General features: G+C 51.2%; 2 protein-coding genes across 6 annotated transcripts in view; one reads left to right on the forward strand and one right to left on the reverse strand.

Moving 5' to 3' along the window:
• Positions 1–4,709, forward strand: part of ZNRF1 (zinc and ring finger 1) — a 100,997-nt gene extending 96,288 nt beyond the window's left edge. The window contains exons 3-5 of one of the 3 annotated variants that reach the window (XM_045443553.1): positions 661–766; positions 2,419–2,510; positions 3,409–4,709. In XM_045443553.1, the coding sequence (XP_045299509.1) occupies positions 661–766; positions 2,419–2,476 (164 nt within the window). In that variant the 3' untranslated portion in view covers positions 2,477–2,510; positions 3,409–4,709. The other 2 variants (XM_045443551.1, XM_045443552.1) reach the window with 2 other exon arrangements.
• A 2,352-nt stretch (positions 4,710–7,061) lies between these two features.
• LDHD (lactate dehydrogenase D) lies at positions 7,062–12,059 on the reverse strand. Of its 3 annotated transcripts, none has more exons than XM_045443548.1 (11): positions 11,930–12,059; positions 11,088–11,200; positions 10,715–10,856; positions 10,363–10,504; positions 10,067–10,226; positions 9,592–9,791; positions 9,370–9,498; positions 9,164–9,291; positions 8,495–8,585; positions 8,297–8,408; positions 7,062–8,208 (listed from the first exon to the last, which is right to left on the reverse strand). In XM_045443548.1, exons 1-11 carry the CDS (start codon positions 12,002–12,004, stop codon positions 8,043–8,045), a joined length of 1,458 nt encoding a protein of 485 aa, XP_045299504.1. In that variant the 5' UTR covers positions 12,005–12,059; the 3' UTR covers positions 7,062–8,042. The 3 variants fall into 3 exon arrangements, with proteins under 3 accessions (XP_045299504.1, XP_045299505.1, XP_045299506.1); XM_045443549.1 differs by lacking the exon at positions 11,930–12,059 and adding an exon at positions 11,764–11,857; XM_045443550.1 differs by lacking the exon at positions 11,930–12,059 and adding an exon at positions 11,557–11,723.
• Between the last annotated feature and the right edge of the window lie 12,491 nt (positions 12,060–24,550).

Genomic DNA, 24,550 nt, shown 5'->3' on the forward strand with positions numbered 1-24,550 from the left:
CATATAATGGAATCGTTCAGTAGGTGACTTTTTGTGTCTGGCTTCTCAGCACGGTGTTTTTGCAGTCTGTCCATATTGTGGCCTACCTTGGTTCTTTGCTTCTTTTCACGGCTGAGTAATATTCCATAGTGTAGATGGCCCACGTCTGTTTATCCACTGACCAGTTGGGCGGGGGGGGGGGGGGGGGGGGGGAGGGAGATGGGTTGATTCCACCTGTTGGCTGTTGTGCACTCACGAGTAGTTGCTGAGCACCTGTCTCTTCCGTTCCCTCTTGCCTCGTACCCGTCACCATGCTTTTCCAAACCACAACTCCATGCGGCCCCTGGCCTGTGTGTCTGTCTGGGGGATGCTCCGTTCAGGGAAATAGTTTGCCTCTGCTACGTGCCTGTCCCCCTCCCAGCCCTTTTCAGCCTCCATCCTCTGCCCCTCGTTTGGTGATTGATCCCACTTGTCTTCAGATAATTCATGTGCCGTGTGCTTGTCTTGTCTCTGCAGTACCTTCAGGTCAAGGTACCCTTGGTCTTCTGTGTTGCCCACAGAGCCTTGCCCACTTCAGGGGACCCAGGCGGTCCCAACCAGCTCCTAGACCCCTGCCTGCCTTGCACCACCTGTCTGCTGGCGACTGACCCTCTCCCACTCTCCTCTGTCCTCCCTTTGCAGATGACGTGCTGACTAAAGACGCGGGTGAGTGTGTGATCTGCCTGGAGGAGCTGCTTCAGGGGGACACGATAGCCAGGCTGCCCTGCCTGTGCATTTATCACAAAAGGTACGAAAGGGTCGGCAGGGCCAACTCAGCCCCATCCGAGACCCCAGAGCGCTCCTTCTGTGCAGGTGGGGGAGAGAAGGACGGACCCTCAGCACTAGCCATTCTGTCCCCTTTGGTTGCGGGATGACCTCTCCTCCCTGCCAAGGGCTCTGAGAGGGGTCGAAGCAGAGGCCCACAGATAGAAGGTCTGAACATGCCAAGTGTAGGGCAGAGCAGGTCTCTGGTCTGATGGCCTGGAGGGTGGAGGCTGACGGGGAGACCCGTGGAGCCCCACAGGTTGGAGGCACTTATGACCCCACCTGGAAGGTTGATTCGCCATCCGTCTCCTTGAGCCTTATCTTCCTCCGCGGGCCCCTCTCCTCCATGGTGCGAGGACCGTCATCTGTGCCAGAGAGGCAACAGGGAGGGGTGTGCGAGCCGCCCCTGCACCCGCCCCTTCTCCCCAGAGGGCCAGAGGCAGGAATAGCCACTACCTGAGGGGCCATGGCACTGAAAGCTGCTATAATTAGCGGGGCTGAGATTTGTCCTCAGGCTCCAGTATGAGCCTCGTTCTTGTTTCCAGCTGGAAAGAAGACACCTCCTTACCCAAGACAGGAGGACGCTCTGTGCCATCTGCTCTCGGCTCCTTGAGTCCCAGAGCTTCTCCTGACACGCGGGCTTTTCCAAAGCCCGATTCACAGGGCTGTTGGCCACGAGGTGGTTGTGGCGCCTGGTACCCAGACGTGGCCGGTTTATGAGAGGCTCCAGGTCGGGGTGGGGTGAGGGGGTGCTCTTGGCCTGGGCCCAGCACAGATTGCTCCAGTGTCCCCAGAAGGCACCACTCAGAACCAGAAGATAGAAATCTTTGGCTCTGGGGGAGAACGATGCAAATTATCTACCTGGTTCCTGTCTTTGAAAATTACCCTATGTTGGTACATAAGTCAGAAAGCTGTTTTGGGCAATCTCTGTTACCTGTCTGGTTCAAATGGTCCTTTCTGTGAACATTGGACACCAGGGTTTCACTGTTAGCCTCCTGCCTGGCCCTCCCCAGCAATGTCCCTAAGCTGGAGGGCTGGGCCTCCCCTTCCCACTTCTCTGGAACAGGCTCCATGCCGTGTGCCCACCACAGCTGACCAAGCTCCCTAGAGCCTGGGGATCTCCTGAAGGTCCCACCAGGGAGGGAGCCTCAGGCTGTCCCTTTGATGGAAGAAGGGGTTCCCGGGACCCCAGTGCCCAGAGCAACGGCCAGCCCGCCGGGTCTTGGTTTCCATCTGCTTGTGCTTTAAGCCCGAGAGATGGTGGGCTCACTGCCCTGCCTGGCCCTCCAGCTCTCACCTTCCCCCTGGTAGCTGTTGCCTCTCTCGGGCCTCCACGTAGGCGAGGCCTTGGTCCCTCTCAGGGCCACACTCGCCGTTTCCTGCCAGCACCCAGATCCACCCGATCCTGTACCCATCGTGCCGGGCTGATGCCTCGGGCTGAGCCAAGATCCGTCCTGGTTCTCTCCTTCCTGCTTCAAAAAGTGGGTGTATGGGGACACGCTTGTTTTTCCCTGAGGCGCGAGCAAGTGAGATTTAGCAAACTCCTGATCAGAAGCCTGACCCTTGGAGAGCGCCCCGTAAGGAGTGGCTTGGTCCACGGGTAACATGTCTCCCCTTGCCACCTCCCTGCCTCAGTTGCATAGATTCGTGGTTTGAAGTGAACAGATCTTGTCCAGAACATCCTGCAGACTGACCCTGCTGGGCTCGCTTGCTGACTCCTCTCAAAGGTGAGCCTGTGGTTGGGGGTGCTCTGGGCTCAAGGCCGAGGCTCGAGTCACTCTGGGGCCTGGAGGTAGGGGAGCATCTCGTCAGTGGTTCTGTGGGGGGAGGTGCTTCTCCAGGAAGGACAGGAAGTACAAACTCCCCTGGTTATGAAGGGGAACTCCAGCAGAACTAGGTTCTTTGGGAAGAGGCCAGTGTGTGCAGACATCTAGAGTGAATCTCCTTGAGGAAGGTTCAGAAAGACCCCCTTGGAAGGTGCCGGGTGGGAGGGGACCGACACTGGGTTCTCACCAGCCCCGCCTTGTGCGTGAGGGGCGGCCCGAGTCAGCCTGCGTCTCGGGGTCTCTGCCTCTTCGGGGACAGGAGTGGACATCAGACTTACTAAACAAGACACCCTGTGGGACAGTGCCCTGTCCTCTGTGGTGCTCATCAGTGATCCCCTTAACCGTTGCTCTTCTGCCCGCAGGCCACCTCCCTCACGCTCACACACGCACACTGTGCCGCTCACACACAGCCACACTCACACACACTCACACCCACGTACTCTCGCCTACCCTCACACACTCATCAGCTTCCAGATGAATCAGCCACAGCAGGCCAGCACGACTACCTTTCCCTCCAGGTGTGCACACGTGGTCCCCTGTATAACCGTCCAGTCTGACTGTCCCTTTCTTCCCCAGGGCACCTTGCTTTTCTGCTGACCATCCTCGCCTGTCCCCCATCCCACCTGTCCCTTGCGAGTCCTGGGCTAGCACTTTCTTTTTTTCTGGCAAACAGACAAAAACCCCAGGGAAACCAAAACCCTGACTCCACCTCATCTCACATCCAAAGGTTTTGGGGCCTCTTTTCTTCTCCCTCTCTCCCTTGTTTTTGTTTGTTTTGTCTTCCTTTGTTCTTCATTAGGTTTATTTTATTTATTCCAAGTAAACTCCCAGAACAGCTGATGATGTCAGACAAATCAGGGACATTTGCTCTTTTTACCTTCCCCTCAAAAACTGAGGACACGGGGAGAAGAAAAAGCAAGGGTGAGAGTGAGGCAGAGGGACTGGGCCGGCGCCGGAGCGGGAGTCCAAATCCCGGCGTGACTTCTGGCTTCGGGCCCCGGAGCGGAACCACAGACGCCCGGCCAGCCTCGGCAGGATGCACGCGGCCGGCCTCGCCGACACGGCGCGACTTACGTGTTACGATCCACACAGGGACCGGCCAGCCCCCGTTCCCGAGAGGAGGCATCGGACACGGGCAGAGCTGAGCTGGGGACACCAGTGGGAACAGGGCACCCCTTCTGCACTGACTTCCAGAGAATGGTTCTCCCTTTCTCCCTGAGGACACCAAATGGATGAGAGCGAGTTTGAGAGAAGAAAGAATCAACCGCCATCCTTCCCCTCACCCCTCATCCCAGGAGGGAAAGGGCATTTTCTTTTTCACCTTTGAAAGGCGTTGTGGGTCTGTCTAAAGTGTTTACAAAAAAAAAAAAAAATTATAAAAAAAAAGTCTAGTGTCGACTGGTGTTTTCCCTCGTGATGTTTACAGATTGCTGTCTGCTGCCCAGCTAGAACCCACTCAGTGACAGAACCGAGGAGGGCCACACGCCCCGATGGCCCAGGAGCAGGCACACGTGGCCTCCTCCCATGCCCTGCGCCCCCATCGGCCCTCTCCATCACCAACCACTCTGCCTTGGGTATTTTTGGGTTTTTTTTTTCCTCCATTCTTCTGGCTTGGTTTTGCACATTTCTCCCCCAGGACCCTGATATGTAACTTTATTGCCAAAAAAAACAACCCGTCAAGGACCTACTCCTCTCCTTTTCCTTTTCCTCTTCCTCCCTCCCCTCCTGGTTCTGGTCAGTTCAGAGGATTTAACAATCACAAGTGTCCTGCAAAAATGCCTGAACATTTTTCTTAGACCCTTGTGGATTTTTTTTTTTTCCAGAAAACTTAAACAGACAAAAGACTTATTAAAGGAATATGTACAGTTACCCCTGTTTTCAGGCACTCTGTTTGAGAACATTTTAGCCATTGATGTTCACACGTGGCATCAGCCCATGCAAGATAGGTTTCTGTATTTATATATTAAAATACAAAAAAAAAAACCTTATAAAATGTTTAAAAAAAAATGTTCAAAGCTTGGAGAAAAAGCTTTCTTCATTAGTCAAGGTGTTTTGATATGGTATTAAAATGTCTAATAAAAGATGCACTGTGTGACTTTATTTTACTGAGGTAATTGTTACACGACCAGGAAATGGGGCTTGAAGGCCTGTCCCCCGCTCCCTCACCTACATCCTTAGCAACTTCCTCCAGGCTTGGCGCTGCAGGCGTGTGAAGTGGTCCTCAGAGCAGTCATGCCTGGGCAGGGGGACCTGGCAGGTCACACCCGAGTCCTTCAGATTTACTGACCCTCCCAAGCATCATGGAGTCCATCTGCCATCACCTGTGGCGTGGCTGTGACAGAACTCTTCAGGAAGGATCTGCGGGGGCAGAGATCGCGCAGCCAGCAGAGGCTGCAAGGATGCGGATTCCTCCAGGTATTGGCCCAGTCCCCTCACTCCCCCACCCCCACTCCTGCCTTCCTTCATCCTCCGCTCCCCATCCCACGTCCTGTCCTGCCCTGCCTGTTGCTCAGTCTACATCTCAGTGCTGACTCATGGGCATGCTTCATTGAGGCCCAGAAAGAGGCCCTGTTTGGGGCCGAGCCAGCTCAGAGCCCTTGAACTGGAACCAGCCACTCAGGGCTCACAAGAGTTGGCACACCTAAAGCCGGGCGGGAAGCTCAGGGCAGGGGGAGTGGCGCATGCCCAGCCTCTGTCCCCGGGCCAGACCAGCTCCTGGAGCAGCATTCCGGAGCCTCCTGCAGAGCCTGTGAAGGAAAACTCCGGAGGGAGATGCCTCAAGCTTCTCTGCTCCAACCCCTCCTCGGTCCCCTCTTGTGCTCGGCAGGCTGTCCAACATCTGTCAGATGCTTCCTAAAGCACCTACTCTGGGCAGGGGCCTTGCGGGCCAGGGGGCAAACGTGAACTGGGGCACAGGCACGCTCAGCACATTCGGAAACGCCAAAGAAGACCTTGTGGGTCTGAGCCTGGGCCTTAGCATCATGGTGGGGACCCCGGGGACCGACCGTCGCTACGGTGACAAGAACATGAGCTCTAAACCGTCTGCAGGTGGGCTCCTCTGTTGGGCAGAATGATCTCAGAGAAACAACTTTGTTCTTCTGAACTTCAGTTTCAGTCGCATGTGAGTGGGGACAGTCACACAGCTGGGAGGTGACCGTGAGGGTCAGAGAATATGCCCGGAAGCCCCTGGCACATGCGTAGCAGGCTCCCTCATAGCTCTGTCATCGCAGAGAGCACTGTTCTCTTCACAGCACCTCCCGCTTCTGCCTGGCAACTGTGTCTCCCTGTTCTAAATTTAATTCCTCCAGCAAAGCCGGCCCCGAAGATCTCCTTGCCTGACCCCTGGGCCTGTAGGCAGAGGCCTTTATGACCACCTTGGTGGCTTGGCCCTGGGTGAGCCAAACGGTCGTGACCCAGTGGGGCAGGCTGGAGCCCACGCCGGGCGGGCGCTATTCCAGGCTCCCGGGGCTGGTGCCTGTCCCCACCCCCCAGCGACTTCCACTCCCACCCGGCACATGGCAGCCCTCTGCTGGCTGCACTGGCCTCCAGAATTCACCCGGGTTGCAGGCCCCTCGGGCGGGGGTGGAACAGGCTAGTCCCAGCTTCCCAGGTAGGCCTGGTCTCTGTCATGCTCCTTCCAGGCCGCTGTCTCTCTTTCTGGGCTGGCAGGGAGTCAGCTGGAATCTCAAGGTGACTTCCATCCCCCTCTCTCTGCTAAGGGCTCAGCACGCTTTGGAGGGTGGGGTGGGGGGCTTCCCGGGCAGTTGCACCTTACTAGGACCATCTAGTAGCCCTTCAACGGTGTTGAGGTTTTTAAGAGAAGGTCCTTATGCTTAGGAGATAGGTGCTGAATTCTGCAGGTAAATGGTGCCAAGAAGTGTGTAACTCCACTCCAGATGGCTCTCCAGAAAGTACACACACAAAGAAAATAAGGCAAAAATAGTCACTTGAATCTTCAGGGGCTGGTATTTCAGTGAACAGTGTGTTTGTTCTTTCATCAAAGTAGATCTCTGCCCAGTAAGGGGAGAAGCCTCCATTGCAGGCTTCTCCCCTGGGCTTGGGGGTGAGGCAGTCCATTTGCAGGGCGGGGGGGTGGGGGTGGGTACTAGAGAGCTGTTTGTCCAGAATGCGTGCAGCTAACACTTAGGTAGTTCGTGTACCGGGGTGGTTTGGGGAGAGGCAATGAGGCTTGCCCCCACACCAGCCCTCGGCACAGTGCTCACAGCCCAGGGCTAGAAATGTCACGGAGGAGCAAACGGGGCTCAGTCCAGTGAGGAGGGGCTTCTGAGAATCATGCTGGGCTGAGGAGTCCCAGAAGGGCGGCCTCTGCCCAGAGCCTAGACAGCTGATGGGGAAAGGTGGGAGGGGCCTGTGGGGTGGAGGCAGGGAAGGAGCTCAGTGGTGGCTCAGGAGAGTAGGGGTGAGGTGAGCTGGAGAGTCCCACTGGTTTCCCTGCTTTGCTCATCTTTATTCAGAGGCCAAGTCCAAGGGGGTGATGGAGATGGGCCCACATGATAGGCTCCTGGGATGGGATTTAGAGATTGGCTTCTGGGACACCAAGCCTCCCCCCACCTCAACCTGGGGAAGTAGGGGTACCCAGGGCAGAGAGCTGTAGGCCCTGGTCAGGGGAGTCCTGGGTGCCGCTGCCCAGAGCAGATGCCATGGTGGTGGGCGCCCTCTTGTGGGCTTGGGAACAACTGAAGTACACGGACTGAGTGGTCTCACCAGGGATCCCCAGGGTGGGCAGATCTGACTTTGGGGGTGGGGGGAAGCTAGTAATGTAATACATCACACCATAGAGAAGTATAATACAAGCAGAATAATTTCACTTCCATTTCCATTGATTGGCAACAGCCGCTTGAAGAACATGTTCAGAATGTTCTTGGGCCCGGTCCAGGCTCATGGTGACCATGGGCAAATCCTCGGGCTCTCAGCTTCTCACAAACAGCAGTTGGGACAGGGACCTGGGTCCTTGAAAGCAACCTTCTGTAGCCTAAGCACCATCCCCTCCCCAGGCTGCAGTAAGTCCAAGGACAGGCCCAGAATGAGGGCTGAGGATATCACTGGCCACAGGACAGAGAACCTGACGGGGGTGGGAGGGAGGTGGGCACAGGAGGCCATGCATAGGGGCTGCCTGCTCATCTCCAGACTGCTGCAAATGGGCTCTGGTTTGCTTTAGGGGCCCAGGGAAGCCTATCAACGTAGAGTGGGGGATCCCTTCCCACGCCAGGAAAGGAGTGTTCCTGTCACCAGGCACGTGGAGTCAGGCTAAGGGAGCTGGCCCCCAGCAGCAGCGAGGCTCAGACCAAGGGGAAGGCAGGCAAGCCCCCTGCAGGTCTGGGCAGAGGCGGAACTGTTCTGTGGCAAGAAGAAAGGTTCCAGAACAGGAGGTTCCACTGTCTGGGGGCTTGTGGGCCAAGTGCTTTCAGGCCCTCACAGCACCTTGCCTGGGTTCATGAGGCCTCGGGGATCCAGCATGGCCTTCAGCCGCCGCATGGTCTCCATGCCCACGGCACCTACCTCCTCCTGTAGCAGCTGGCGCTTGCCCAGCCCAATGCCATGTTCCCCAGTACATGTCCCATGGAGTGCCAGTGCCCGCCTGGGAGGGGGGGAGGTAGCAATGAAGAGATTCTCAGCAGTGTTCCTCCCACCACCTCCCAGCCGCCCTCCCTGGGCTTTGCTCTCACCTGCCCAGCAGTTCTGAAAAGGCCTTGACCCTGTGGAGCTCCTCGGGGTCCTCTGGGTCCACCAGCAGGAGGCAGTGGAAATTGCCATCACCCACGTGTCCAAGGATGGCTCCTGGGGGCCCAGATGACAGAGCTGCTGCCCCGGGCCAGCCCTCCTGCTACCCACCCCCACGGTGCTCCAGCAGCGGGCATGCGGACCTGTGAGTCCCTGGGCCTTCAGGTCCTCCTTGGTCTGCACCAGGATCTCTGGCAGCCGGGAGATGGGCACACACACGTCGGTGGAATAGCCCTAGGGTGGGGCAGGTTTGTGAGGTTCTCCACACCCCCACCCCCTGCTGGCTCAGAGGTAAGAGGTCATTGTGGTCAAGGCTAAGAACGGCCTCACCCACAAAAACTGTTTTTGTCTAGGCCTGTACCACCAGACAGCTGGTCAGAGGGGGCTCTCTGCCCTGCCTGCAGAGGCTTTCACAGCCCTCCCCTCCGATCCCCGCCTGGCCCCATATGCAGGACCCCCAGCTGCCCACACCGCCTAGTCTGCACTCCGGCTCCCGGAGCCCAGCCTCCCCTTGCTGTCGGCTGACACCTTCCGCGTCATCATCTTTCTCCAGGCGGCTTCTGTTCCGTGTTCACAAACCCTAAGCGCACCCTCTCTGTGCCTGTGCCCAGGGCCCTGCTCAGGTGGGGGTTCCCTCTGGAGGGTCTGGCAGACAACTATTCTCCCACTGGACAGTGTCTGAGTAGCAGCTGGGCTGGGGCACTCCTGCCCCCTGTGGGTCTCAGCCTGCTGCTCTGGACAGCAGTGTGGTGGGCCGAGCACAGGGTGCTGGCCCGGCCTGCGGGTGCCGCCTCCACCCCAGCCCAGCTCACCTTGTAGCCCGGCCGCAGGGCCAGCACTGCGTACCAGGCACTGTGCCGCGCTGCCCAGAGCCGGCTGCGCTCCTCAGCCTCCTTGGCCGACGAGAAGTGGAAGGCTCCATTGTCCTGGGTGATCTCCTCTGCAGGGGGAGGCAGGTTGACACGCGGCCTTACTCAGGACCAGCCTGTGCCCTCCACCCCACAGCACCCCAGCACACCTGCTCGCTGTAGCTGCTCGGCCAGGACCTGCTCAGAACCATGGAACTCGAGGAAGAGAGTGGGCGCCACGGAGCAGTTCAGCTGGCTGTGCTTGTTGCAGGCATCCATCGTGACGTCATCCAGAAACTCTGGGGCCAAGGAGAGGGCAGGTGAGCTGAAGCCCAGACTTCAAGAGGGACCTCTTCCAGGGAGCCCACCCAGACTGCTCAGTCCCGGCTCACCAATGCGGGCCACGGGCACCGCAGCCTGGAGGATGTGAACAGTGCTGTCCACGGCTGCCTGGACACTGGGGAATGCACAGGTGGCGACCACAGTGGCCTCGGGGGCAGGATGCAGACGCAGAGTGGCAGCTGTGATGAGTCCTAGTGTCCCCTCAGAGCCCACAAAGAGCCCTGTGAGGTTGTAGCCAGCTGCGCTCTTCCTGGACCCCGGGGACACACAAGGTAGGTGAGTGGCCAGGGCCTGAGATGATCGGTTTCCAGCCCCAAGCCTGGTCTGGAAGCCCAGCACTGTCCCCCAGGCCCCTGCCAGGTAGGGAGCCGGCCCAGCCTGCCAGCAAGGCAGATGTTCTTTTGCACAGCCCTAATTGGTGCAGGAAACCTTCAACCCTGGCCCATGCGACAGGAGTTTCAGACCCCTCAGAAGCCTGGCCCACCAATCCAGGAGGCCCCAGTGCCATGCGTAGAAGACGCTCACCGGAAATGACGGCCTAGGCCTGCGGTATGAAGCAGCTCACCGCCAGGCAGCACCACCTCCAGGTTCAGCACATTCTCCCGCATGGTGCCATAGCGCACGGCATTGGTGCCCGAGGCCCCAGTGGCCACCATGCCACAGAGAGAGGCATCTGCACCTGGGTCTGGAGGGCAGAGTGCAGGCAGAAGGCAGCCTGGGACAGGCGCCCAGGGACAGAAGAGTTCCCTCAAACCCTAGAAACAGCACCGCCACCAGGGAGCCCTCAGGGGCCCGGGGAAGGGCTTCAAGTTTCAGCCTACCCACAGGAAACCAGAGGCCGCTGTCCCGCAGACGGATGTTGAGAGCTTTGTGGGTGACGCCTGGCTCCACCACCACAGAGAAGTCTTCCAGATTCAGCTCCAGGATTTTGTCCATGTGGGTCAGGTTGATGCAGACACCGCCCTGACAGGAGGGAGGCCAAGGGGAAGTCGACCTCGGACTTCCCTGGGCCAGGCCACATTCCACAGGACCCCATCTCAAGGCTGACTTCCGGGCACTCAGACCAGAGCCCGAGGATTGCGGGTAAGGCAGGCTGGAGGCAGCCACAAAAGTGACAAGGGAGAGAGAGCCAGAGCCCGGGGGGAGGGGGGGGGGGGGGCGGGTCCTGCATACCTGCACCGCACAGACTCCACCCTCAAGCCCAGTGCCCGTGCCAAATGGGATGATGGGCACTCCTTGGCTGTAGCACAGGGCGGCCAGCTGGCTGACCTGCTCCACATTCTGGGGCCACACCACGGCGTCTGGAGGTTGGCACCTAGAACAAGACGCTCAGCAACTTCGAGGAGTGTGGTGCCCTCTGGTCCTGCTCACATCCAAGGAGCCCAGAGGCATCACAGGGCCTGGGGCTGCACAGTGGGTGAGGGATGGGTGTGGAGAAGAGGTAAAGAATGCCAGACCCCCCCAAAAAACAGATGGGTGGGGGAGAAGACAGCCCGGGACTCTCACTCCCAGCCTGGGGCTCTGATAGGGGAAGGGGCCCCCACACCTGTGCATGGACTCGTCGTGACCATGCTGCTCGCGGACGGCGACAGCAGTGGACACATGGGAGCTCCCCACAACCGCCTTCAGAGCCTCCACAAAGCCCTTGCTGAGCTCACCCTGCAGGAAAGACACACGCAGCCAAGAGTCACTCAGAGACACCTGGGCCCACAGCCCTGCCGCTGTGGCGGTCCGGGAGTGGAGGAGGGGCTGCCAGCACCTCTGGCCTCCTCCCCCGCCCCACCCCCCACTGACACCACCCCAGGGTCAGCACAGCTTGGCCTTGCCAGTGGGCCCCCCGGAAGCAAACCCACTCTACAGGAGTGCCCCTTTCCAAACAGAACCATCGGGCTCCACGTTTCACTTGGGAAAAAAACCCCTGGGTAAAAATAGGAACCAGATTCACTCTACAGAAAGGAGCATCCCAGGGTTCCATAAGGCAGCCAGCCCTGCCTTGGCCTGGAAAGGTTACTTACGTCTGCCCTTCCTCCAAAACTGCCCCAGGCACACCAGTGGACGCGGAAGGACGGGAAGGAAAAACTCCACAGCCTGTCAACTGAGGCGCCCCCAACCCCACATCGTCCTCACCTCCCCGGGCATTGTTTCAGATGTGTCTACATTCGGGAGCCCCAAAGAGGGCACCCTGGAGCCCACAAGCTTTTCATTTTACACCCCCACTCCACCTGTGGCAGCTGTGGGGTCCTCGGCTAGGCTTGCTCAACACCGACCTTTGGCACAGGGTGAGCCCGGTGATCCTCTGCTCAAGGTCACAGGGTGCTGGTGCAGCACGAAGCCTGGTATAAACCTGGTATCTGGCCCACCCACCCGTAGGGGCTTCCCCCCACCTACCTGCGTCCCCCTGGAGCAGTAGCCCCTCCAGGGGAACAGCCCCCAGGTCGCCGCAGCCCGGAGCAGATTGGCCATAGCTGGGCAGCAGCCGGAGGGGCGTGGGCACTGAGGCCACCCCAGCACCCAGGGCATTGGCTGTGCAGGGGGCGGGGGCGGGGGGGGGGCGAGGGGGACTGCTTAAGGTGATCCGGCCTTAAGGTGGCCCTGCCAGACCTTGCCGAGTCAGGTGTGGCAGCAGGCACATGTCAGTACTTCCAAAGGAGAGGTGAGGCTTAGCTAACACACAGCAGGAGAGGATAGCAACCTCTCTCTGGCTTAAAGCTCTGCTGTGGCTTCCCTTGGGCTTTCCAACAAAGGCAGACCGCTTGCCATGGCCTTGAAGGTCTTGCTTGTTTCCTGCTGCTGACCTCTTCATCTTTCCACTTCTTTCCAGTCTCCTCTTTGGCCTCTGAGTTCCAGCTTCCGTTAGGGTTCCTATATCCCCTGAGCTCCGCTGACTCAGCTCAGGGCCTTGACACACACCCTCCCTCTCCCTTACCCTGCAAGTCTGGAAGTCTCAGCCAGTGTCACAGTTAGAGGAGGCTTTGAGCAGGGCCGTGAGGAAGGAAGTGCAGGGAGACCCTTCAGGAATGAGGAGGGCATGGAATAGGGCAGTGAGGCAAGCCAGGAAGCCTCCCTGGAAGAGAAGAGCTAAGGACTCACCAGCTAAGTGAAGGAAGAGACAGCTGTCCTTTCATCTCCAGCCTCCCACTGGGTGGATTTCCCAACCATGCTGCAGTGATGTGGCTGCTTCTCTTGAAGCTCTTCCAAGCTCAGTTTTCCTTCCACAGCAAATTTGGAGAAGCATGTTGCTAACATTACTAAGATAAAGCTATTTCCAGCTTTGTTTTTCTTCTCAATTGAATCATGAATACAAACTCCTACTTGGGTCCTTCTCCCCAGCCACGTTTGAATGAAATCGCATTTCCACTCTCAACGTGCTGCTTAACTGGCTTGTCTCAAAAAAAAAAAAAAAAAATGTCTCTTTTACAGTTAGTTAGTTCAAATCAAGATCCAGTGAAAATCCACACAATGTGTTTGGTTAATATGGCTCATAAGTGTCTTTTAATCTCCGGCAGTTTCCCACCACCCCCGCCCTTTATTCCATGACATTTATTTGTTAAGGAAACTGGGTCACCTGTTCTGTAGAATTTTCCACATTCTGTATTTGGATGATTGCATCCATGTGGTATTGTTTAATATATTTCTCTAGTCTCTGTATTTCATGTAAGTTGTTAGATCCAGATGTGGTGCTCTCCAGTACAACTTTCTGTGCTATGGAAATGTTCTATATCTATGCTTCCATTAGCCACACGCAGCTAATGGTACTGGAGGCATTTATGGTTGGAGGAGAGATGCCAGGGAGAGTTTGTAATGAACCCTAAGAGAACCACAGTGTAGATCCGTAAGGTTTGGGAGCAGGGCCATGACATTTGCAACAGAAAGCAATACACTATTCGGAAAAGTGTCCCTGGCCCACTCCCAGGTCCTGGTTAAGATGGTGGGTGTGGCCATGAGACATCAAGTGGCCATGTGGCCGGCCAGAGCTAACCATCCTGAGCTTTATTCTATCAGACTCACCAAGTCATAAAGTCAGGTGGGTCCGAAACAACCCATTACTAGACAAAAGGAGAACAGACAAAATTGGGCAGAAGCAGGGCCAGAAGGCAAAGCAAGCTGTATGGGTAAGTGGCTCAGGTCCCCATGTCGCCCACCATTGCTTGCCTAGCACCTTTTCCTCAGCTCACACCTATGGCCATAATGGGGGACTCTTAGGACCAGCCGATAGAAGGGGGAAGAGTTCAAGCTTGATTCGTGAATGGGTTGGTTCAACATGAGGCTGTGAGCCAACATGGACCAATGCTGCACTACAGCTCCACTTAGGGATGACTCTGAAGTCCTCCCATTTGGCAGAGCTCCAGGTCATGCACCTCATCAGCCCCTTTTGTAAAAAGAAAAGTGGCCCAGGAGAAGAATAAACATAGGCTCGTGGACACCGGTGAATGGCTTGGTTGTGTGGTCAAGGGCCTATGCGGAGAAAGATGGGAAAATCAGGGCCTAAGAGATTTGGAGAAGAGGCTTGTAGATGGATCTCTAGGAGTAAGCACAAAGAGTCACACATCGGGGCGCCTGGGTGGCTCAGTCGGTTGAGCATCTGACTTCGGCTCGGGTCATGATCTCGCAGTTGAAGAGTTCAAGCTGTCTGTGCTGACAGCTCAGAGCCTGGAGCCTGCTTCAGATTCTGTGTCTCCCTCTCCTCTCTGTCCCTTCCCTGCTCATGCTCTGCCTCTCTCTGTCTCAAAACTAAATAAACATTTTAAAAAATTAGAAAAAAAAAAAAAAAAAGAGTCACACATCTATCACCTGTTAACATCCACCAGAGAGCATCTGCCATGGAAAAGACCAAACGAAGTATACAGCATGATTTTGCCAGTTGTCATTGGCCAACCTCTGTCAGTGACCACACCGGTGCTGGCACAATGGCAGTGGGGATAGATGCTACTCATGGATTCACCAGCATGGCACCCACTCACCAAGGCCCATCTGGCTACTGCCGCTGCTAAGTGTTCACCCTACTGCAACATTGAATCCCACACAACGTTGAATCTCCCTCAGGGAGACCAGCCGGCCACTTGGTAACAAGCTGATTACATTGGACCTCCTCCACTCTGAAAGGGGAGCAATTAATTTATCTCAACTGAAATCCACACGACACATACTATGGGTATGGGTTTGTCTCTCCTGCCTGCATGGCCTCAGCCAGCACTATTGTCTGAAGGCTCACTGAGTGTTTGATCCGCCATCATAGTATATACCACATAACATCACCTAACGTCAAACAACCCTTTTTTTGATGGTCAGGTCGGAGGCCAGTGACCTTACAGAGCAATAGGTGGATTGACCTTTGGGAGGTACAACTGAGGCACCATCTTGGAGATGCATCTATCCAACCAGTGCTAGAAGAGGAAGATATTTTTATATAGCTAACAGATAAAAGGGGGGGTGTCAAAATTATTTTTAACTTTTTCTTTTGAACTGATTTTAGAGTTACAGAAAAGTTGCAAAAATAGTACAGGGGGTTCCTATATGCCCTTAGCCTGATTGTCACTAACGTTTACATTATACATAACCATGGTACAATTGTCAAAACTAAGAACTAGTAAAATATTAATTGATACAGTTAGAGAATAGGTACATTACTAAACTACAGATTTGATTTCGCCAGTTCTTCCATGAATGTTCTCTTGTTTGGGGCGAGTTTTGTTTGGTCCGTATTCCATCATCTCACGCTGCATTTAGTTGTCTCGGCTCCTTTGTCTCCTATAATCTGTGACAGTTCCTTAGTCTTCCCGTGTCTTTCTGACCTTGATATTTTGAGGAGTACTGGTCAGTTACTTTATTGAATGTCCCTCAATTTGGGTTGTTTGATGTTTTCTCGTGAGTAGATTGAGGTCATGCTTTCTGGCAAGAATACCACAGAAGCGATCTGCCCTTCTCAATATACCATATCAGTGGTTTAAGATGTCAATACGTCTTATTAGCAGTGACATTAACCTTGATCACTTGGTGCAGGTCATGCCTGTGGGGTTTCTGCACTGTGAAGTTACTATTTTTCTCTTTCAACTAATAAATATGTTGGGGTAGCTACTTTAAGACTGTGCAAATATCCTGTTTTCCCTCGCTTTCATTCACTCTCTTTAGCATCCATTGGTGGCTCTTGCCTGCAATAGTTGTTATTGTGGTTATTGCGTGTTCTATTGGTGATTTTCTCCTTCTCTTATTCCTTCTATATTATTTGATTAGAATTATTCTCTAATAAAGAGCCATCCATTTTTCCTTATTATTTATTCACGCAATTATTTATATATTACCAATATGGACTCATGGATATTTATTTTATTCCGTAGGTTATAATCCGATTGTCATTATTTTGTTGCTCAGTTCCGGCTTTGGCCACTGGAGGCCTCTGTCATCTAGGTTTCTCTGCCCTTCAGACCAGCCCGCACCTTTTTTGGAGCCCTGTCTTACTTCCTACTACTAGAAGATGCTCCAGGCTGCCCCTGCCCAGACGAGCAATCAACCACTTTTCCAAGGACTTCTGGTTCATTTTAGTGGAGAATAGTGGGGTTTGGGTGTGAGCTGTGCTCTTAAAACTCAACAGTAAGAGAACAAAAACTGAGATTACAAAATAGGCAGGGGCGCCTAGGTGGCTCAGTCGGTTAAGCATCCAAGTGCAGCTCAGTCAGGTCACAATGTCGCCGGTCCCAAGTTCAAGCCCCACATCGGGCTCTGTGCTGACGGTTCGGGGCCTGGAGCCTGCTTCCGATTCTGTGTCTCCCTCTCTCTCTGCCACTCCCCCACTTACTCTCTCTCTCTCTCTGTCTTTCAAAAATGAATAAATGTTAAAAAAAAATTGTTTACATAGGCAAAAGATCTGAACAGACAGTTCACCAAAGAAGACATACAGATGGAAAATAAGCATATAAAAAAATGTTGAACATCACCTGTCATCACAGAATTGCAAGTTAAAACAACAAGATGCCACTACACACCTATTAGAATGACTAAAATCCAAAAAAAAAACTGACATCGAATGCCTATAAGGCCACAGAGCAACAAGAATTCTCATCCATTGCTGGTGGGAATGCAAAATGGTACAGTCACTTTGGAAAACAATTTGACAATTTCTTACAAAGCTAAATATAGTCTTACCATATGATCCAGCAGTCATGTTCCTAAGTACTTACCCAATCGAGTTGAAAACTTATGTCCCTACAGAAGTCTGCACATGAATGTTTATAGCAGCTTTATTCATAATCTTCCCAAACTAGAAACAACCAAGATGCCCATCCAAAGGTGGATGGATAAGCCAAACATAGTCCATCAGTACAAGGGAATATTTGTCAGCTACAAAAAGAAAGGAGCTATCACGTCACAAAGACATGGAGGAATCTTAAATACATATTGCCAAATGATAGAAATCAGCCTGAAAAAGCTACATGCTGGATGATTCCAAACATGTGACATTCTGGAAAAAATAAAACTAGGGAGGCAGCAAAAAGACGAGTGCTTGCCAGGGATTTGAGCTGCAGGGATGAAAAAATGAACCGCAAGGGATTTTTAGGGTGGTAAAACTATTCTGGATGCTACTGTAATGGTGGATGCATGACTTTATGCAATATTCAAAACCCATGGAGCTTTACACCACCAAGAGTAAACCCTGCTGCAAACAAATTCTTAAAAAACCATTTAGGGGGCTGGAAGATCCCAAGAAGGAATGCGGACTGTGACAAGAGAATCTAACTGTTATCTCTCTAAATGTGGGAAGGAACCTCACTGAAGGGGGGTGGGGGAGAAACGCTGACCTAAGTGACTTTGGGAAAGGAGTTTGTAAGGCTAATGGGCAAAAGGAACTGCACATAGGTACAGGGGCACGAATTAACAATTCAGATACAACCATGCGTATATACTGGACGGGTTGAGTCAGTTAATACATGGGGAGAAGAGTCAGGTCCCCTGTGCAGAATTCCAAACAAGTTATGTAGATACTCTACCCTAAATACGGGGAGCATAACTTCCCACTCCTTAAATGTGAGCTATTCATAATGACTTCCTTCCAAAGAGTACAGTACGGAGAGTGGAAAGAAAAAGAGTCTGACAGGGGGGAGATCTGACAAACTACTTCAGCCAGATGGCCAAGGTCAACATCACCAGCCATAAATCACGTTGATAGCAGATACCCGTGCTGGGTTCAAGAGTATCCTCCCATGGGTCCCTGGGTGGCTCAATTGGTTAAGCGGCCGACTTCTGTTCAGGTCATGATCTCATGAATTGTGAGTTTGAACCCTGCATCGGGCTCTGTGCCGACAGCTCAGAGTCTGGAGCCTGCTTCAGATTCTGGGTCTCCCTCTCTCTCTGCCCCTCCCCCACTCACACTCTGTCTCTCTCTGTCTCTCAAAACTGAATAAATGTTAAAAAATTAAAAAAAAAAAAAGAGTACCCTCCCAAAGTTCAAGTCCTTCCCCTGACCTCAGATTTTGACTTTATTTGGAAATTCGGTATCGCAGATGTAATTAGTTAAGATGAGGTGATTCTGGAGTAGAGTTGGCCTTTAATCCAATGACTGGTGTCCTGTAAGAAGAGAAGAGACAGAGACACAAGAGCTGAGAATGTCATGTGACAATGCAGCAGCACGCTAAAGAAGCTAGAGAGCCCACTGACATAGAAGCAAGGAAGGATTTTTCCAGAGGCTTCACATGCGGCATGACCTCGCCCACACCTTGATTTCAGATTTCCAGGTTCCAGAACTATGAGAATAAATTTATGTTGCTTTCAGCCAGTTTGTGGTACTTTGTTATGACAGCGTTAGGAGACTGATACGTACCCTTGATGTGATATGAGGAAAATGGTCCTTTACCTCTGAGCATTTCCTCCCCAGAACCCATAACTCCTGTCTAATATGAGAAAAACACCAAGCAAATGCCCGTAATGCGGCACTCTACAAAACACCTGACTAGTACTCCTCAAAACCATCAAAGTCATCAAAACCACGAAAAATCAAAGCAACTGTGCCATCTAAGAAGGGCCTATCTTAGTCCAGTAGAGCTGCTGAATCCATCAACAACCGCAAACGTGTTTTTCTCCCAGTTCCGGAGGCCAGGAAGTTCTGGGCTTTAGTCCTTCCATTTGTAAACAGAGGTATTTGGACCGGTAGACCCCCCAACCCATTCCCTTTCTGGATCGACTCACGAAAAATGGAAATCTTTGATGCAACTGCTTAGTTTTGTAAGCACTCTGCCCAACAGTACTCATACCTATGTCTTTCTGACCCCTATGAAAGTATCTCTACATCCTCTGTACAACTAATGCATCCAGTGCTAGAACTTACTCGGCGCGACTGGGGCTTTTTGGTGGTCCTAAGACCCGGCCAGGAGGAGAAATGGACTGAAGAGGCAGCTCCCTCTGATGCAAGACACAGGGTGCCACTGGTTCCCCTCAGGTGGACAGGGGTGACACTGCCACATTCAGGATGCCTAGGCCGTGCCTGATACCTTCAGGTGGACAGGACTGCAGAATTGGAGGATGCTGGTCACAGCTGTGTTACAGACATCGTAAGTTCCTGCCCCCGTCGTTCTTTTATTCCTCATCTATGCTAAGCAGAGTCCTGGAAAGGCAGAGAGAATGAAGCAGTCCCTGTACGCCCCTGAGGGGTCCTTGGGCGAAAACTTTCTGAGCCATCGGCCACGTGAGGAATCCTTCACTCATCAGGGAGAACGATAGATCTGTCGGATGCTCAGTAAGATAACTGGATTTTGCCAGGTTCAGGCTGTTCCGTTTTTGTTTAATTTATATTGAAAATGAAGGAACGAAAGCATGAGGTATTCACTTTGCTCCGATTCGGGAGAATTTTTTGAGAGCTTCCTGCTCTGTAACTTTGCCATGAGAAAAACAGGTGGAAGGCCACTTCTCAGAGCCCCCAGACTCTGAGCTGTGGTCAGCGGTCATTCCTTTCCATGCTCTCGGGTATGAAAGAGGGAGGCAGGCCAGCCTGCTGGGGCGATCGGAAACCAGATGGAATGGTGTTGTCAGCCGCTGGAAATAACCGAGGACATCTGCCAGTCGGGGGGTCTCATTGTAGATCTCCAAATTAGGATCATGGAGCCTGACACCTGATTGTGGAGTCTTGGCTCAAACCGCACCTGCTCAGTCAAGCCTTCTCTAGCCAGTCTGTTCCCAGATGCACCCCGTGGGGCACTCCTGATACGACCTCCTCAGGGGTGAATGCCATCTGACACACTTCCTATTTTGCTTTCTGTTTACTTCCTGCCCCCCCCCCCACCTGGAATATAAGCTCACAAACGGAGGGAGTGTTGTGTCCTTCACAGTTGTGCTTTCCCAGGTGCTTGATAAACCTTGCCTGCAGGAATGCTGAATCAAGGAGTAGAAAATAAAGACGCCTGGTGGAGGAACTGAACCTGTCACTCAGCACCTTAAAAAAAAGAATCGCTTTAACCCCTGGCAAGGAGTAGAGAACCGCCGTTAATTTGGAGCCAGAAATTCTTCCTAAAGATTGACCTTCTCAGATTGGAAGTCCAGATGAAGGAACAGAAAGTTGACAGTTAAATTCCAAGGTGATCGGGGAAAATCTGAATGTGGAAATTCTGCAGAATAACACAGTGTTTTCAACATATTAATGGCAAAGAAAAGAAAAAAAGGTATGGAGGCGGAGGAAACCTGCGTATTAAAAGACACCAATCTGGGGCGCAGTCGGTTAAGCGTCCGACTTCAGCCAGGTCACGATCTCGCGGTCCGTGAGTTCAAGCCCCGCGTCAGGCTCTGGGCTGATGGCTCAGAGCCTGGAGCCTGTTTCCGATTCTGTGTCTCCCTCTCTCTCTGCCCCTCCCCCATTCATGCTCTGTCTCTCTCTGTCCCAAAAATAAATAAACATTAAAAGACACCGATCTTAGGACGTGGACTCATTTGGATCTTGAGTTTCGACAATCTGAAGAACTATGTGATGTTTATGAAAAGAATCTGGAAATATGAACACCAGCTGGATATTTGAATACTATTAAGGAAACGATGCTAATTTTTTTTTTTTTTTTTTTTTTTTTTTTTTTTTAGGTGTGATAATGCCACACAAAGATTGTGCTGTCAATGTAGTCTGCAGACTCCCGGGGTCTTTAAGACAGTGGCAGGAGATCCAGGAGGTCAAGATTACTTTAATAATAATGCTTAGACATTGGTTTCCTATTTCATTGAACTGACATTCAGTATCAGTTTGGCACTGATGGTGCAAAAGCATTTGGAGGGGAGGGGGGAGCTGCTGGTGCCCCAGCAGGATTCCAGAGAGCGGCACCAAACTGAACTGGCCGTCATTGCCTTCTGTGTTCTCACGCAATTACAGAGGAGAAGGGCTAGTTTCGCTGAAAAATGACCTTACTGGAGCAGTAACAATTTAATGGTGTTAGGCCTTGAACTTCATGTCTTTTTGCCACTCTGATGAAACGGGAAGTATGCAGGAGTATTTCTGCTGCACACAGGAGCACGACGCTTGTCTCCAGGAAGATCACTTGTGCAGTCGTTGGAGTAGTGAGCTGCACTAGTGGCTTTTCTCACGAAACACCATTTTTACTTGATTGGCTGACAAAGGAAGCCTGGGTGTTTGGCAGGCACTTTCTCAAAAATGAATGAAGTGAGCTGTCGCTTCAAGGAAAGCAACTGATTATATTTGTTGCCCGAGGAAAAAATGAGCTTTCAGGTGAAAATTAGAATTTTGGCCAGAACTTGGGACGCCTGGGTGGCTCAGTTGGTTAAGCGTGCAACTCCAGCTCAGATCATGATCTCATGGTTTGTGAGTTCGAGCCCCGCATCGGGCTCTGTGCTGACAGCTCAGAGCCTGGAGCCTGCTTCGGATTCTGTGTCTCCCTCTCTCTCTGACCCTCCCCTGCTCATGCTCTGTCTCCCTCTGTCTCAAAAATAAATAAAAACATTAAAAGAAAAATTTTTAGAAGAATTTTGGCAAAAACATGTATCAGCTTCCCCAATGCTTAAAGCTTTTCTGATGAGACCAATGGTGATATTAGTGTGGTCCTTTGATACTATGTAATAAAATGTATCAATACTTAAAAGATCTTAATGCCTCTGTGAGCCAGTTGTTTTTCAAACGACCAAGGCATGATGTTACAAAATCGTGCCTGGATAAATGATCCAAAGTGCGAGAAAGACTAATGGATTTTAATGTAACAGAGTACTAAAGTTCATTCATAAGGTCATGTGTTGTGATATATGATCTCTGCCCCATGGTAATATCTTTTGAGCAAGTTAACAAAAATAAAACCTTTTTTTGTTAACGTTGATGAACAAACCACACTATTATTTATGTGCTCCACTTTAGTTTTTTAATTTGAGAGAGAGAGAGCGCGAGTGAGTGTGAGTGGGGGAGGGGCAGAGGGAGAGGGAAGGAGAATCTCAAGCAAGTTCTAAGCTCAGGGTTCAGTGCTCAGTGCTCGTCAAAGAGCTGGACGAGGGGCTCAATCCAGAGCTCTGTCCCAGGTCCCCAGGATCATGACTTAAGCCGAAATCAAGAGTTAGACACTCGACTGCCTGAGCCACCCAGGCACTCCTATGTACTCCACTTTAAATAGTCACTACTATTACAGTTAAAATCCGTTTACATCTGGGGCAACTGGCTGGCTCAGTTGGTAGAGCATGCAACTCTTGATCTCATGGTTATAAGTTCAAGCCCCACGTTGGATGTAGAGATTACTTTAAAAAAAAAAAAAATCCCTTTACATCCTTTGGCAGGGCCATCCAAGCATGTACTTAATGCTGGTGCCAGGGTCTGTCAGGACAGAAGTAGATATCACACCACACTTGGAAGGAGATCCAGTGACCTGTGGGATACACCGAGTAATGGACTGGGAAGCCAGCCCTCCCTGAAATGTCAGTGGAAAGTCAAAAAAAATTATAAGCAACATTTAAATTACAATATGCAATGTGTTTTCCAAAAACTTTCTCTGCCCCAGTCCTTTATTCCTAAGAGCAAATTAATAGAAAATAATGTGGTTTTGAATTTTTCAGGATCCTCAGAAGCAGTCCACACCCGGCAGCATTCTGTGCTGTTAAGCATAAGGCGGTAGGAGAATTTATTTTATGTGTGCATATGGGGGGTGGGGGATCTTCCTTCTTTTTGTACATTCCAGTACTTAGTCTTTTCAAAACATGCATAATTTTGACAAAAATAGTATCACACTCTACATACTCTTGTGGGATCTACATTTTGTAAATTTCTCAGTATATTAGACACCTCCCCCATGTAGTCAGTGTACATTATCATTTTCAGTGCCTTCCAAGTTCTATTCAGATATCACTACAATTGATTTTACTTGCATCTGTTGAAATATTGTTAGTTTGTTTCCAATGTTTTGCAAATATAAGCTACAATGTGAGGACACGCTTGTATGTACACACTTGTACACGATTGAGGATTATGATAATTAACACATTTTTAATTTTGATTCAGTGAGGCCTTCAGAAAGATTTTTAACATATTACACCCCTACCAGAAGTGTATGAAAATATTTTTACAAATTATTCCCATCCTGGGTATCATTATTGTTTTAAATATTGGCCAAACTTATAGGTCCAAAAGATATTACGTACATTATAATGCTGATTTTTAGTAAAGAGAAACATTTTTTTAAGTTTTATTTTTGAGAGAGAGAGAGAGAGAGAGAGCAAGAATGGGGGAGGGCAGAGACAGAGGGACAGAGAAAATCCCAAGCAGACTCTGACCTAAAAGTGTGGAGCCCCAAAGCAGGGCTCAAACTCAGGAACCCTGATTTCAGATCATGATCTGAACTGAAATCAAGAGTTGGTTGCTTAACTAACTGAATCACCCAGGTGTCCCCAAGAGAAACATTTTTGATAAATTTATTGTTCTATGTGCTTCCTCTTTAATTGGCCATTCATATCCTTATTTTTCTTACTGTGATTCAATTAACTTGTAAGAATTTATAAATTAAATTCCTTATTCTTTTATACATGTACCACATATATTTTTCCAGTTTGTCTTTAACTTTGCTTAAAGCATTTTTTTTTCCAGGATTTAATTTTGTCTGTAGTTGAATTTGTCCATTGTTTCCTTTCTGATTTCTGACTTTGGTGTCATACCTTCTCACCCAAGGAATATAAAAAACATTCCATTTTTCTTCCCTCGTTCCTTTCCTTCCTCTTCCCTCCTTCCTTCCCTTCTTTCTTTCTTCTTTCTCTCTCTTCCTTCCTTCCTTCCTTTCTTCCTTCCTTCCTTCCTTCCTTCCTTCCTCTTTCTTTCTTTCTTTCTTTCTTTCTTTCTTTCTTTCTTTCTTTCTTTCTTTCTTTCCTTCTTTCTCTCTTTCTTCTCATCTCTACACCCAACATGGGCTCCAACTCACAACCCGAGGTCAAGAGTTGCATGCCCTTCTGACTAAGCCAGCCAGACGCACCCCTCCTCCCCCATCATGTCTTTAAAACCTTGATGGCTTCCACTTTAAAATTTAAATCTTGAATCCACAGCCACTCGGGAAAACAGAATGGAGGTTCCTCAAAAAGTTAAATATAGAACTACCCTACGACCCAGCCTTTGCACTACTAGGTGTTTACCCAAAGTATACAAAAATACTGAATCGAAGGGGCACATCATGCATACACTCCGTTGTTTATAGCAGCACTATCCACAATCGCCAAATTATGGAAAGAGCCCAAATGTCCATCAATTGATGAATGGATTAAGAAGATGTGGTGTGTATGTGTGTAGGTACATACTCACAGTGGAGTGTTACTCAGCCATAAAAAAGAATGAAATCTTGTCATTTGCATCGAGGTAGATGGAGCTAGAGTGTATTATGCTAAGGGAAATAAGTCAGAGAAAGACAAATATCATATGATTTCACTCTTATTTTTATAAGAAACAAAACAGATGAACATAGGGGAAGGAATTTTTTTTTTTTAAAAGAGAGCGAGGCAAACCATGAGAGACTCTTAACTATAGAGAACAAATGAGAGTTGCTGGAGGGGAGGTGGGCGGGGAATGAGCTAAAT

The sequence above is a fragment of the Leopardus geoffroyi genome, chromosome E2 (genome assembly GCF_018350155.1).
Source record: "Leopardus geoffroyi isolate Oge1 chromosome E2, O.geoffroyi_Oge1_pat1.0, whole genome shotgun sequence".
Taxonomy (NCBI): Eukaryota; Metazoa; Chordata; class Mammalia; order Carnivora; family Felidae; genus Leopardus; species Leopardus geoffroyi.

What these genes read in the sequence shown, in the direction of transcription:
- LDHD (XM_045443548.1), bottom strand. Translation starts at nt 12,004, where the DNA reads ATGGCCAATCTGCTCCGGGCTGCGGCGACCTGGGGGCTGTTCCCCTGG. An exon ending in CGGCCTCTGGTTTCCTGTGG is followed by an intron (nt 10,227 to 10,362) that starts GTAGGCTGAAAC and finishes TCTGCCCTCCAG; the next exon opens with ACCCAGGTGCAGATGCCTCT. An exon ending in TTTTCAGAACTGCTGGGCAG is followed by an intron (nt 8,209 to 8,296) that starts GTGAGAGCAAAG and finishes CCCCCCTCCCAG; the next exon opens with GCGGGCACTGGCACTCCATG.